The sequence below is a fragment of the Lampris incognitus genome, chromosome 10 (genome assembly GCF_029633865.1).
Source record: "Lampris incognitus isolate fLamInc1 chromosome 10, fLamInc1.hap2, whole genome shotgun sequence".
Taxonomy (NCBI): domain Eukaryota; kingdom Metazoa; phylum Chordata; class Actinopteri; order Lampriformes; family Lampridae; genus Lampris; species Lampris incognitus.
In genome coordinates, this window is record NC_079220.1 from 23,037,016 (window position 1) to 23,050,927 (window position 13,912).

Here is a 13,912-nt window from a genome sequence, read left to right on the forward strand (position 1 = left end):
CAAACCCGTCACCTGGGGAATCTAACTCTACATAGTTTAGCTAAAGCACAAACTGATATCATTTGACAATTAAAATATGTGTATGTTGTTTTTATGTTGTTTTTTTTTTTTTTTAAAGGATATGCCTAGAACCGGCCTCGGTTTCTCCACATGAATGGCCCGATGACATCACCAAGTGGCCAGTGAGTACAGCGAAACACTCATTTGGATTGATGAAATCACAACAGCGGGTGGAGGTGTGTGTGTGTGTGTGTGTGTTTTAACATCGTTCCTCTTTTCTGGCCTCATAGATATGCACCAGGTACAACACAGGGAACCATACCAACCTGCCTCATATAGACTGTACCATCACAGGCCGGCCCTGCTGCATTGGAACCAAAGGGAGGTAAGGAGGAAACTGTGTGCTCACTAAGAACAGGTGTAGTAATAGAAGATGGTTATTTGTTCTCATTAACCTCCTGCCATATTCTCCAAAGGTGTGAAATTACATCCCGGGAGTATTGTGACTTCATGAATGGCTACTTTCATGAGGAGGCTACTCTCTGCTCTCAAGTAAGCACATCTCCCTTTCACATACATGGGCTATACACTCACTGGCCACTTTATTAGGTACACCTTGCTAGTACCGGGTTGGACCCCCTTTTGCCTTCAGAACTGCCTTAATCCTTCGTGGCATAGATTCAACAAGGTACTGGAAACATTCTTCAGAGAGTTTGGTCCATATTGACATGATAGCATCACGCAGTTGCTGCAGATTTGTCGGCTGCACATCCATGATGCGAATCTCCCGGTCCACCACATCCCAAAGGTGCTCTATTGGATTGAGATCTGGTGACTGGAGGCCATTTGAGTACAGTGAACTCATTGTCATGTTCAAGAAACCAGTCTGAGATTATTCGAGCTTTATGACATGGCGCGTTATCCTGCTGGAAGTAGCCATCAGAAGATGGGAACACTGTGGTCATAAAGGGATAGACATGGTCAGCAACAATACTCAGGTAGGCTGTGGTGTTGACACGATGCTCAATTGGTACTAAGGGGCCCAAAGTGTGCCAAGAAAATATCCCCCACACCATTACACCACCACCACCAGCCTGAACCGTTGATACAAGGCAGGATGGATCCATGCTTTCATGTTGTTGACGCCAAATTCTGACCCTACCATCCGAATGTCGCAGCAGAAATCGAGACTCATCGGACCAGGCAACGTTTTTCCAATCTTCTATTGTCCAATTTTGGTGAGCCTGTGCGAATTGTAGCCTCAGTTTCCTGTTCTTAGCTGACAGGAGTGGCACCCGGTGTGGTCTTCTGCTGCTGTAGCCCATCTGCCTCAAGGTTCGACGTGTTGTGCGTTCAGAGATGCTCTTCTGCATACCTCGGTTGTAATGAGTGGTTATTTGAGTTACTGTTGCCTTTCTATCAGCTCGAACCAGTCCAGCCATTCTCCTCTGACATCTGGCATCAACAAGGCATTTTCGCCCACAGAACTGCCGCTCACTGGATATTTTCTCTTTTTCGGACCATTCTCTGTAAACCCTAGAGATGATTGTGCGTGAAAATCCCAGTAGATCAGCAGTTTCTGAAATACTCAGACCAGCCCGTCTGGCACCAACAACCATGCCATGTTCAAAGTCACTTAAATCACCTTTCTTCCCCATTCTGATGCTCGGTTTGAACTGCAGCAGATCGTCTTGACCATGTCTACATGCCTAAATGCATTGAGTTGCTGCCATGTGATTGGCTGATTAGAAATTTGCGTTAACGAGCAGTTGGACAGGTGTGCCTAATAAAGTGGCTGGTGAGTGTATGTACCCATTATCCAGCTATGATGTCCCTCAAGGCATTAGGGTGCATTCAGCAGACCAATGTGAATTATAGTCACATTCCTGGCCTGACTTAGACCCGGGCTGGGGCAGGGGGAGACTGGTGGATGAGACTAGTTCATGTTTAAGAGGTATCCTTTTAGGTGAGTTTAAAGAGATGCACGTTCTGGAGTGCAGATATGAGACAAAAATCTTATCAGCTGGGGGGCGTGGTAATGTGGTGGTCTATTCCGTTGCCTACCAACATGGGGATTGCCAGTTCGAATCCCCGTGTTACTGCCGGCTTGGTCGGGCGTCCCTACAGACACAATTGGCCATGTCAGCGAGTGGGAAGCTGGATGTGGGTATGTGTCCTGGTCGCTGTACTAGCGCCTCCTCTGGTCAGTCGGGGCGCCTGTTCAGGTGGAGGGGGAACTGGGGGGAATAGCGTGATCCTCCCACACGCTATGTCCCCCTGGCGAAACTCCTCACTGTCAGGTCAAAAGAAGTGGCTGGCGACTCCACATGTATCAGAGGAGGCATGTGGTAGTCTGCAGCCCTCCCCGGATTGGCAGAGGGGGTGGAGCAGTGACCAGGACGGCTCGGAGAGTAGGGTAATTGGCCAAACGCAATTGGGGAGAAAAAGGGGGGGGGGGGTGATCTAAAATATATGTATATATATATCAGTGAATATTATTCCTTCTCAGCAAACTACACTTGCACTACAGAACAGAACAAAGCGAAACAGAATAGAATAAAATAGACCGTTACTTGCTCTCCTGATAAATTCAATCTTGCATATCTAGACAGCGAACATTACAAACACACATTTTCCACACATTTTCTCTCAAACCTTGTTGAACGTATCCCACTCAAGCGTTTCAGTTCGTTTTGTATTCGCTGTTTATTATGTTTGACCTCTGTTCCACTATAGTGGAAGTTACTGCAGTGTTGTGGATCTGTTTTCCATTAATACTGTAGTGGCCACTGTGGTCTAGTCCTTGTCTGGTCAAGCATATTGTAATATAAATCATGAGTTTCTTTGAATGACTGATTGTCAGACTATTTCTTGTACCTACAGAGTACTCATCACAGATAAAAAAAAAAACAAAAAAAAACAAGGACTTTCCAAATGATTCTTTTCAAGGGTGCAACAGTGTAGTAGTAGTAGTAGTAGTAGTAGTAGTAGTAGTAGTAGTAGTAGTAGTAGTAGTAGTAGTAGTAGTAGTAGTAGCAGCAGTAGAGTAATGTTGCATGCTTGGTATGCAGTAAAAATGGAGACCTTCACAATAGCTAGATCAGTAGTGTGTAGTTACCAGCTTTGGATGTATTTCAGTATATCTGACTTAGGCTATATCTAATTAAGTTTTCATTAATTTTGTTCAAACTTTAATTTTTCTTTCACGTGTCAGATGGCAGAACTTAATTGCACTGTGCTCTCTATGCCCCCCCCCCCCCACGTATAAAGGTGCACTGTATGGATGATGTTTGTGGCCTGCTGCCTTTCCTCAACCCTGAGATCCCAGACCAGTTTTATCGTCTCTGGCTCTCTCTATTCCTGCATGCTGGGTAAGTTAGCAGCTGCCTTTTCTTGCAAGGGCTTTGTCTTCATCACTTTGCTGAAACTACAGAATTCAGAAAAAGAATCATGTTTATTGGCCATGTATAGGTTTCCACATAGATGGAATTTGACTCCGGTTCCGTGGCGCTCTCAGTATACTTAACACAGAATAACAACACAACAATCTTCAGATATATACACAAGGACTGACTATATACAGGTGAAATAAGATGTCCCCCTGGTGAAACTCCTCACTGTCAGGTGAAAAGAAGCAGCTGGCGACTCCACCTGTATCGGAGGATGCATGTGGTAGTCTGCAGCCCTCCCCAGATTGGCAGAGGAAGTGGAGCAGCTACCGGGACGGCTTGGAAGAGTGGGGTAACTGGCCAGATACAAGTGGGGAGAAAAAATGGGGGGGGGGGATTAGCTTTACCATTTCACGAAGATGAATAATTTAATTTGGCAGAGGGAGTGGAGCAGCGACCGGGACGGCTTGGAAGAGTGGGGTAACTGGCCAGATACAAGTGGGGAGAAAAAATGGGGGGGGGGGATTAGCTTTACCATTTCACGAAGATGAATAATTTAATTTGTTTTTCAGTATGTAATATGTCAGAATTATGTCAGTTAAGTAAAGTAGCGTTAAGTAGCACTCGCTCACAATCAATCACGATTATTTGACTACCAGTCCATTTATAAGTGCAGATTGCTCTTGTCAGTTTCTAAGGGCACACAGCGCTAACCTCACCACTAAGAGGAAAAGCACTTCATCTTCCCTTCACTTATCTGGCCTCTGAGTAATTAAAGAAAGTGCCCTCTTTGCATGTACCCTGCAGCCTTCAAAGAGCTAGGGAGTATCTTTATTCATGGATAGCGTTATCCCTGGTTAGCTGTTCAGCTGTTTGACTCTCAGAGACAGGTAGATTATCTTCTAGACGCGCATACAGTTTGTTGTGGAAAGCAGTATTTCCAGCGGTGTACAATATAACGTTGGTGAAATTAAAGGGACACTCCAGCATTTTTTTTTAATCTAAGCCCTTTTTTACTATCATTAGGAGTTGAATTGAGCGATGGGTAGCAGAATCTTGAATTTATCCAGTATTGAGCAAGCTCGCGTCAGTCAACAGCTGCACACCAAGCTGCAATGTAATCCTTAAGGGGCAGTAGTGCTCCCCAAATAATGCCCACTAAAAGAGCTCTTTTTTTGGCACTAACAGGCTTAAAATGATATGAGTCTAAAGAGCCCTAGCCAAGATATCACTCATGGAATATTATATATATATATATATATATATATATATATATATATATATATATATATATATATATATATATATATATATATATATATATATATATATATCAGTCCAGATGTCAACCCAGAGCAGAAGTTTCACTCTGTAATTTTGTGAGTCAGTTTTTGCAGGAAGACAAAAATGAAAATGTTAGAAAATGCAAAGAAGGTCTATCACTGCCCTGACTGACTGGACTGAGGTTGTCTTTTTATAATAGAAGGTGTCTTTCAGACACTTCTCAAAACATTCTTAGCCTGTTAGAGTACAAAAAAAGCTCTTTTAGTGGATGCTACCTGATGAAGGATTACATTGCAGCTTAGTATGCAGCAGTCAGCTGACGCTAGCCTGCTCAATACTGAATCAATTTATTTATTTGTGTATTTCCCCCTTTTTCTCCCCAACTGTATCTGGCCAATTACTCCACTCTTCTGAGCCGTCCCGGTCGCTGCTTCACCCCCTCTGCCAATCCGGGGAGAGCTGCAGACTACCACATGTCTCCTCCGATACACGTGGTGTCGCTAGCTGCTTTTTTTCACCCGACAGTGAAGCGTTTCACCAGGGGGACGTAGCGCATAGGCGGACCGCGCTATTCCCCCCAGTTCCCCTGGCCGGCCAGAGGAGGCACTAGTGCAGCAACCAGGACACATACCCATATCCAGCTTCCCACCCACAGACACGACCAATTGTGTCTGTAGGGACACCTGACCAAGCTGGAGGGGGATTCGAACCAGCGATCCCCATGTATGTATGCTACGGAATAGACCGCTTCGTTACCCGGACATCAATTTAAAAGATTCTGCTACTTATCACTTGTTTTGATTCCTAACAATACAAAAATAGGGCTTTGGTTAAACAATTCCAATGTTTTCCTTTAACTCAACACCATCATTTCTAATATGTGATGATAAAATAAAGGTATGCATTATTGCTTGACTGATAAACGTTGTAAAGTGGGTCGAATGAATTAATGCACAGATACAGACACCCAAATTGCTAATAAATAATCAGCAAAACCTTGAAAGAGCTGGTTCCACTATCCAGCCACCTGCTGTTGCCTGCTGTATTAAATTACAACGTAACCTTGGGTTAATTACAATCTCTCAAGCAAAGGTGTTTCCAAACTTTAAGTCATTTTGCAAAATAATGGTGGAGGATTTTGCAATGCACAATAAGAAAGACCGGTGATAATGATAATACCAATTATCCATAGTATTACAAAGTGTAAAAAAATGGTGCCACAATGATGAGATTACTGTACTAATTACATGCACGCTTCTGTCCATGCCATCCCAGAATCCTTCACTGCATAGTGTCAGTGGCGTTCCAGATGACCATACTGAGGGACCTGGAGAAGCTGGCAGGTTGGCTGCGCATCTCAATCATTTACATCCTCAGCGGCATCACGGGCAACCTGGCTTCAGCCATCTTCCTCCCTTACAGAGCAGAGGTGATCACTGGTCCTAACAGTCTAACACCAGACGTGAGGTCTGGCAACAACAACGAACGTTCATTCATGTTGTCTACCTACCTAGTATCTGTGGCTCAATAGCTGTGTTTCCATAATGTATTTTTATGCCGAATAAGTTCTGATGTAGCAAACATTTAACTCACATGACTGATCAGCTGTTTCCGCAGTTGGCGTCTTCCCGGATATTCCCATAACGCAAATTTCTTTGTCTTTATCTCCGGGCAACATGAAACATGGCCAGTAATCGCTGACATGAAAGAACAATTGCAGCGTTCCCATAGAAACACATTCTTGAAGACCTCTCTCCATTTTCTCTCGTAGATGACCAAGGTGACTGGTTTTGTTACCGGTTCGCAACCTCTACCGCCAACTTCTGATGAAACTACACTTTACATAGCCTAGTTTATTCACGCCAAACCAGTTGATGGACACGCACCTAACTCGCTTTTTTCTTTTTTGCATTTCAAAGTCTGCTTAAAATTCACTCGACAGTTAATGGAAACATGGCTACTGATAGGTTTTCATGTCACTTGCCGAACGCAGCGGGGGGGGGGGGGCTAAGAGTACATCTGTCGCCATCTTACAATGCTGATTGTGATTGCAGCTATTCTCTAATCCTCTGTGAATAGTACACATGGCCATTGAAACTCTAGTTAATAGTCACGCCCATATTTGCATATGAAACTGATCGTTGGTTTCAGTCGTTATGCCACTGTATTGTTTATAAGGGTGGGGATACCTGCAGTCAGTTGAGACTGAAGAGGTCACATACAGTGCATCCGGAAAGTATTCACACCCCTTCACTTTCCGGACATTTTGTTATGTTACAGCCTTATTCCAAAATGGATTAAATTCCTTTTTTTTCTGATCAATCTACACACAATACCCCATAAGGACAAAGTGAAAAGGGTTTTGTAGAAATTTTTGCAAATTTATTAAAAATAAAAAACGGAAATATTGCATGCACATAAGTATTCACACCCTTTACTCAGTACTTGGTTGAGGCACCCTTGGCAGCGATTACGGCCTCAAGTCTTCTTGGGTATGAAGCTACAAGCTTGGCACACCTATATTTGGGGTATTTCTCCCATTCTTCTCTGCAGATCCTCTCGAGCTCTGTAAGGTTAGATGGGGAGCGTCGCCGCACAGCTATTTTCAGGTCTTTCCAGAGATGTTCAATGGGGTTCAAGTCTGGGCTCTGGCTGGGCCACTCAAGGACATTCACAGACTTGTCCTGAAGCCATTCCTTCGTTGTCTTGGCTGTGTGCTTAGGTTCGTTGTCATGTTGAACGGTAAACCTTCGTCCCAGTCTGAGGTCCTGAGTGCTCTGGAGCAGGTTTTCATCAAGGATCTCTCTGTACTTTGCTCCATTCATCTTCCCCTCGATCCTGACTAGTCTCCCAGTTCCTGCCGCTGAAAAACATCCCCACAGCGTGATGCTGCCACCACCATACTTCACTGTAGGGATGGTATTAGCAAGGTGATGAGAGGTGCCTGGTTTCCTCCAGACGTGACGTTTGGCATTCAGGCCAAAGAGTTCAATCTTGGTTTCATCAGACCAGAGAATCTTGTTTCTCATGGTCTGAGAGTCCTTTAGGTGCTTTCTGGCAAACTCCAAGTGGGCTGTCATGTGCCTTTTACTGAGCAAAGGCTTCCATCTGGCCACTCTACCATAAAGGCCTGATTGGTGGAGTGCTGCAGAGATGGTTGTCCTTCTGCAAGGTTCTCCCATCTCCACAGAGGAACGCTGGAGCTCTGTCAGAGTGACCATCAGGTTCTTGGTCACCTCCCTGACCAAGGCTCTTCTCCCCCGATTGCTCAGTTTGGCTGGGCGGCCAGCTCTAGGAAGAGTCCTGGTGGATCCAAACTTCTTCCATTTACGAATGATGGAGACCACTGTGCTCTTCTGGACCTTCAAAGCTGTAGAATTTTTTTTGTCCCTTCCCCAGATCTGTGCCTCAATACAATCCTGTCTCGGCGGTCCACAGACAATTTCTTTGACTTCATGGCTTGGTTTCTGCTCTGACATGCACTGTCAACAGTGGGACCTTATATAGACAGGTGTGTGCCTTTCCAAATCATGTCCAATCAATTGAATTTACTACAGGTGGACTCCAATCAAGATGTAGAAACATCTCGAGGATGATCAGTGGAAACAGGATGAACCTGAGCTCAATGTTGAGTGTCATAGCAAAGGGTGTGAATACTTATGTACATGCAATATTTCAGTTTTTTATTTTGAATAAATTTGCAAAAATTTCTACTAAACCTTTTTCACTTTGTCATTATGGGGTATTGTGTGTAGATTGATGAGGAAAAAAAGGAATTTAATCCATTTTGGAATAAGGCTGTAACATAACAAAATGTGAGGAAGGTGAAGGTGTGTGAATACTTTCCGGATGCACTGTATATGCTCTTTTTCCACTGCATGGTACCGGCTCGACTCAACTCACTCAACTCGCTTTTTTTGGTTTTCCATTGGGCAAAACTTAGGGATTGTACCTGGCACCAGGTACTTGTTTTGGTACCACCTCCATCGAGGTTCCAAGTGTGCCAAAGTGAGTCTTATGAAACTTGCATTATAGTTGATAATCTATCTGTGTAAAAAAGTATTTGTTGTCTGCGAATCCTAGTTATACTAATATTGTTCACGTGAAGCACATATTTAGAGTTGGTCTTGTTGATTTTTTTGAAAATAAAACACTCGTGTGGGGCGCTGGTAGACGAGGGAGGAAAAACTAGTCAAATGACCAGCGGGGCTTCACCGTGTGGGGATACTATCTGCTGTGGAAAACCAAATCCCAAAAAGTAAAGCGAGTAGAGTCAAATAGAGTAGAGTGAAGATGAGCCAGTACCATGCAGTGGAAAAGGGGCATTAGATGAGTGATGAAACGTTTCTCTCAATAAACATTGTGTCTACTAGAACTGATTCTGGGATCTCCTCACCTGGATTATTGAGTATGCATAAAGACAATACTCCTCATAGCATATTTAGACACCAATGCCACATATATAGGATTTGTGTCAACCTTTATTGATTCTGAATATCTTTGTGCAGTGTCCAACTATTTTTGATGCATATTTTTCACTTTGCCCTCCCTATACAACGTGCCTTTTTATTTCGGTTGATAACCATTCAACATTTGGCTCACAAGTCTCTCTCTGCTCCTCCTCTAAGGTGGGTCCAGCCGGCTCTCAGTTTGGGATCCTGGCCTGCCTCTTTGTGGAGCTGATCCAGAGCTGGCAGATTCTGGCCCAGCCCTGGAGGGCTTTCATCAAGCTGCTTTGTGTGGTGCTCTTCCTCTTTGCCTTTGGCCTGCTGCCCTGGATCGACAACTTTGCCCACATCTGCGGTTTCATCTCCGGCTTCTTCCTGTCTTTCGCTTTCTTGCCCTACATCAGCTTCGGTCGCATGGACATGTACCGCAAGCGCTGTCAGATCATTGTCTTCCTGCTGGTGTTTGTGGGGCTCTTCGCCGGCCTCGTGGTGCTCTTCTACGTCTACCCCATCAAGTGTGAATGGTGCGAGTTGCTCACCTGCATCCCCTTTACGGACAAATTCTGCGAGAAATATGACCTCAATGCTCACCTCCACTGAAGCCCGCCAAGTCTGAGCACAATGGGAGGGGCGTCAGGGCCAAAGAGATGAAGACAGACAGATGATACCAGCCGATCCGTTATCTCTATTCTGCCCTTGTCTGGGCGGAGGGTGTACGCTCCCTTCTCTGTGAATTCGAACAATTATGCTTGTGATTTTTTTACTCTGTCAATATAGATAGACATGCCACTTTTCCCACCATAAACACTTTGTGTAATGACCTTCCTTTTCACCGGCCAATCATTGTCACTCTTCCGCTGACCAGCAAGACAAACAAAGGTATGGTGATGCTAAACCTCATTACAGCTCTCAGCTGCCATTGTGATCAGGGCAGGGAAGTGAGAAGCCAGCGCTGGTACAGAGTGATAAAATATCTCCTTTTGTTAACGTTCACAGTCTATAAAGTAGGTTTTATTACTATTCAGGCAACCTTCTTAAGAACCAGGGACAAAGAAATCAAATATTAATACCTTTGGTGCCTTGTTAATAAATGTACCAACTACTGCCATATTTTTTGTTACATTATGCTGAGCACTCGAATGTTTTTCTTTTATTGTTTATTGCTTCTCAAGAAGTGATGATTGTTTTAAACGTGGTAGTGTTTTAGCTACCTGTCTACTCACATGTAACTGAATATAAGAGTAAAAAAAAAAAACTACAGTTCAGCATGAAAATTTGTCTTTTCTCAATTACCTTCAAATACTTGTTAGAAGTACACCACAGTGACTTGTTGGGTTTGTTTTTGCTTATTACCTCAACTGAACAGTCTGTATTTGAAGTTTTCATGTGTTGACTTCTCGGATTTTCAAATGCATGGACAGTTTATGCAATTTTTCTACTAAAATGGTCAGTGGGTCCCCAAACGATTTAGTCACAGACGTGATATAAAATCTCACGTGGTATAAAAACAAGAACCAAAGCCAACCAGTTCATCACACCTTTAGATTTATGTGTTTTACAAAAATAGAACAGTATTTTCCATCATAACTGGAGCGCGAGTACAATTCTCTTCTTTTTTTGACCGATTATCACCATTTCATCACAAATCATTAAACAAAAAAAAATTTTTTCAGTAAATATCACTTGGAATAACTCTTAAGTCACTTAAGCTAAATATAACAGAAGAAATATTTGCTTTACATCAAAGAATTCCGCAAATTGGCTGATACATGCAAAACAGTCGAGTAAAACAGGAAGCGCGTGGTTTGCTTTCTACCCGATGAGGTGAACCCATTGGCCCCCTTGTGATCATGCAGTCCAGACTCCTTGTTTGGCCGGGTGAGGTACTGACTTTAAAGGACTCCAGTTAGACACCCTTGTTTCTGAAACCACAGCAGGCGTTCCCTGCTAGGCCGCCGGTGCGTACGGGCTTTTCGTCCTGTCCTGTCCTGTCCTTCCCTTTCCATCCATCTGGTTTGTGGCATGGTCGTCATCGCTGCCCTGAGTCTGTGTTACATCGATGTGAGTAGGAGGGGGACGGTGGGAGGAGGGAGGGAGTGGGATTTGGAGACTAGCAGCCGCTGTTCCGCCGTGCGTAGGCCTGCCCACCCAACAAGTACTCCATCTCTCGGAAGGCCATGTTGGGCACGGAGATGGCCGAGGGCCCCTTCTCCTTGAAGCCGGCCTTGAGATAAAAGGGCACCAGGAAGTCCTCGCAGATGAGCAGGGCACGGCGGAGCCCTGGTACACAGCGCAGGTACTGTAAGTAGCGCCACAGGAGGATGGAGCCCTTGCCTTGCTGGCGGCAGTGACGGTGCACTGACAGCACATGGATGTGCACCGTGGGGGTGTCCGGAACGTGCTGGGTCATGGCATCCTAGGTGAAAGGTGGAAGTGTGTTACAAAGGAACATTCATGCCATCTGTCATAACCTTCATTTATTCATTTATCATCTACACCAGTTTATTTCGGGGATTCAGGATCACGGGGGACACTCTAAACAGGTCAGCCAGTCCCCCATTCACAAAACCCACCTCTGAGCCTAATCCTAATTTAGAGGCTCCAAGTCACTTAACATGCACATCTTTGAACTGTGGGTGGAAAGCCCAAACAAGGAAGAACATGTCATCTCCATACTGAAGGGCTGGGATCAAACTCAGGACCCTCTTGCTGTGAGGCGACGGTGTTAAGCACTAGAGTCACCATGCTGTCCTACCATAAGCTTAGTAGACCACAGCTTCTGGGTTAAGTTACTTTTTGTGCTGGGAGGGTCTCAGAGAGGATTTACAATGAGTCATTTCTAATAAAACTTCCTTGATGCAAGCATGTACATACTGGTGGTATATTAGCAGATTTGTGTCTCAGAGATTAATATCAGAACAAACGTCACCTGTGATACACCACGCCAAACAGAATAGAGCATGATAATTTCTTAGCAAATAAGAAATGGATGAGTTAAATGCAGAGACCACGCAGCAATAAAACAGCCTGTAATACATAGATGCATCAGCATGGTAAATATCATCTAAAATAAATAAACAGCAGTAAATTTATAAGAACAGATAAATTCTTCTCTTATGTCCCTTTGCTGTTGCCACGTTTGAATGGAGATGGTAGGAGATAGCACAGCAGGGTCTTCACAGTGAATGAGTGATGAATCACCCCCATTACTCAAAAGTGTATGTTCAACATCATTTATTGCTATTGAAAACAATAAAGAAATGCTCACACAGCAAAGTTTTGCAAAAACAATTTGGTGATTAATATTTTTAAAGACACCCCTCCCCAATCCACCCCAAATTTTCCAAATCAGACTTACTACTGAGGATGGTTCATTCGCTACACTCTTTGTGATAATGGTTTTCCAGAAGCGACTGTGGTATCACTAAAATAAATGATCCATGAATTTTAAGTTGTCATCTGAACATTTTTTTGCCCCGTTTCCCGGATCTTCCCCTTAAAGTGGGCTCACTTACTTGTGCGAGCCTCTCTTTGCCCCAGCCGGAGCCAATGATGAAGGCCACCAGCTGTCCTTCCTCAAACCAGCCAAGAGAGAGCTCAGGACACTGGCCGAGGAAGCTGAGCACCTCCTCCAGCGTGAGAGGACACTCTCCAGAAACGGAGACGAATGCTGGCGGGAGGAAAGGAAGGAACATGTTACAGGTTTAAATTGCATCCTCACAGAAATCATGTGAATGTTTGCTGAAGAGTTAAGGACGCACAAATTCACATCTATTCAGTAAACCTGATCATCCTGATGATAGTCTGTAATTGCTACGAGTAATGCATCCATTAAGTGGAACGTGTTCATCTATTTCAGTGTTTGAAAAGGTTGTACCCACAGTTAGACTAGGGAATAGGCTTGTTTGTGGTGCTTGAGTATGGATTTGGTCTCAACTTCGTCTCAGCCAGTCCGGACTCAAGACTAGTTAAGAACAAGACTTTAATTTACTTTATTTTTTAATTTTTGAAATTAATATCAAAATTCATCTGAAGAGATCAATAAAGTGCAATGTAATCTAACATGTTTCTTGTTTTGTTACTATTAATTCTTTGAAACATTGGAAAGTTGGACTCTGACATGTTCCTTCTTTGACAGAGGAAAAAAAAACAAAGCCTCAATAAATATTGCAGTGTAGTGAAATTGTGACTTTCAGAGCAATAGACAGTTTGAGTCATGATGTCACCATGAGTCTTCAGCTGGACTCACTACCTTAAAGACTTGGTCTGGACTTGGGTGATCTTAAACTAACATCATAACGTGCCACAGATCCATGGATCACTCAAGTGGTAGGTACACTGACCATCCCAGTAAGTCACAATAGTGTTATCTTGGTCACCAGCAGTGATGAGACATACCTTCCCGCTCGATCTCAAACACACTGATGGCGTCCTGTGGGTTGAGGTTCCGGAACTCGCTGGCGGGGAGCGTGTGTCGCCTCTGCGGCCGGGGGCTGACCACCCTGACGGGCGTCTTCAGGAAAAAGGGCTTTAAGAAGGGTGAGCTGCTGACCTGGTGCATCATGGTGGCTGTTAACTCCGGTACCGCCTTCCTGTCTGGGTCTTCTGTTGTATCAATGTTCTGTCTGACTTGCTCACAATGGCTCGATGGGCTGGCAGCACAGGATCCCTCTCTGAAGCCAAAGCCTTTCAAGCAAAGCTAAGGTTACTGTGGTCTCTCTGTTTATCCCAAACCCTTGACTGTAATCTCACTCACTTCAGTAGGAAAGATGCTGACCCTCTTGTCTTCCC

The 13,912-nt window shown here is 44.2% G+C and overlaps 2 protein-coding genes across 3 annotated transcripts in view; one reads left to right on the forward strand and one right to left on the reverse strand.

The window, feature by feature from the left end:
- The window catches only part of rhbdf1a (rhomboid 5 homolog 1a (Drosophila)), a 47,515-nt gene extending 37,134 nt beyond the window's left edge, over window positions 1-10,381 (forward strand). For both annotated transcript variants that reach the window (XM_056287593.1, XM_056287592.1), the window contains 6 exons: window positions 119-182; window positions 291-385; window positions 477-552; window positions 3,271-3,371; window positions 5,949-6,102; window positions 9,302-10,381. In XM_056287593.1, the coding sequence (XP_056143568.1) occupies window positions 119-182; window positions 291-385; window positions 477-552; window positions 3,271-3,371; window positions 5,949-6,102; window positions 9,302-9,721 (910 nt within the window). In that variant the 3' untranslated portion in view covers window positions 9,722-10,381. The remainder of the gene's footprint in view (window positions 1-118; window positions 183-290; window positions 386-476; window positions 553-3,270; window positions 3,372-5,948; window positions 6,103-9,301) is intronic.
- An 850-nt stretch (window positions 10,382-11,231) lies between these two features.
- On the reverse strand, window positions 11,232-13,685 carry aanat2 (arylalkylamine N-acetyltransferase 2). The gene is made up of 3 exons (XM_056287945.1): window positions 13,520-13,685; window positions 12,637-12,791; window positions 11,232-11,537 (listed from the first exon to the last, which is right to left on the reverse strand). Exons 1-3 carry the CDS (start codon window positions 13,683-13,685, stop codon window positions 11,232-11,234), a joined length of 627 nt encoding a protein of 208 aa, XP_056143920.1.
- Between the last annotated feature and the right edge of the window lie 227 nt (window positions 13,686-13,912).